Source organism: Monopterus albus, unplaced genomic scaffold (genome assembly GCF_001952655.1).
Source record: "Monopterus albus unplaced genomic scaffold, M_albus_1.0 scaffold6145.1, whole genome shotgun sequence".
NCBI classification, from domain to species: domain Eukaryota; kingdom Metazoa; phylum Chordata; class Actinopteri; order Synbranchiformes; family Synbranchidae; genus Monopterus; species Monopterus albus.
Genome location: NW_018134004.1, coordinates 1 through 694, shown reverse-complemented (window position 1 = coordinate 694; position 694 = coordinate 1). Strand labels below are relative to the sequence as shown.

General features: G+C 37.5%; 1 protein-coding gene across 1 annotated transcript; it reads right to left on the bottom strand.

Moving 5' to 3' along the window:
- Window positions 1-6: 6 nt before the first annotated feature.
- On the bottom strand, window positions 7-687 carry LOC109954315 (leucine-rich repeat-containing protein 15-like; the record flags this gene model as incomplete). The annotated part of the gene is made up of 1 exon (XM_020589685.1): window positions 7-687. A coding segment is annotated over one exon (681 nt), but the record flags the coding sequence as incomplete, so codon positions are not given.
- Window positions 688-694: the final 7 nt, after the last annotated feature.

The window sequence follows — 694 nt, the reverse complement described above, 5'->3', positions numbered from 1 at the left end:
TGTAATAAGATTCTTCTGTAGTAACATATCAGTAAGATTTGTCAGTCCAATAAAACACCCTTTTTCAAGTGTTTCTATTTGGTTGTCATGTAATGACAGGTTTTGGAGGGAGTGTAAACCCTTAAACTCTCCGTATTTAATATTAGTCAGTTTATTTGCATTCAAATACAGTTGTCTAACATTCGGTAAATGTCTTTGGAAAGCACCATTTAATTTGTTAATGTGATTGGTTTGTAGCTTTAAAACTTGTAATCGTATTAGATCCTTGAAAACACACCCATTTAGAGCTGAGATCATGTTGTTATAAAGGCTAAGCTGTCTGAGCATGGTTTGATTGGCAAAGTCATCACATCCAAGTCTACTGATGTTATTAGCACTGAGATTCAACTCTCTAAGAGTTGGAAGGTTCCTTATTGCAACTGGAACAGATGAAAGCTTGTTCTGACTCAGACTTAAGATTCTCAGACCCGGAAGAGATCTGAAGGCATTGACGTGGATGATTTGTATGTGATTCTGTGTTAAATCTAGCTCTGTTACATAAATACACAATGTAAACATAGTTGAACTGACCGATCTGAGCTTGTAATAGCGGAGCTGTAAGTTGGACATTGTTGGGATGGTGCAGGAAATGTTGATTAGCGCTGTGAGGCTGTGTTTCATTGCATTCATCCTCAGCGTCCTAAGTGAGGAGTTT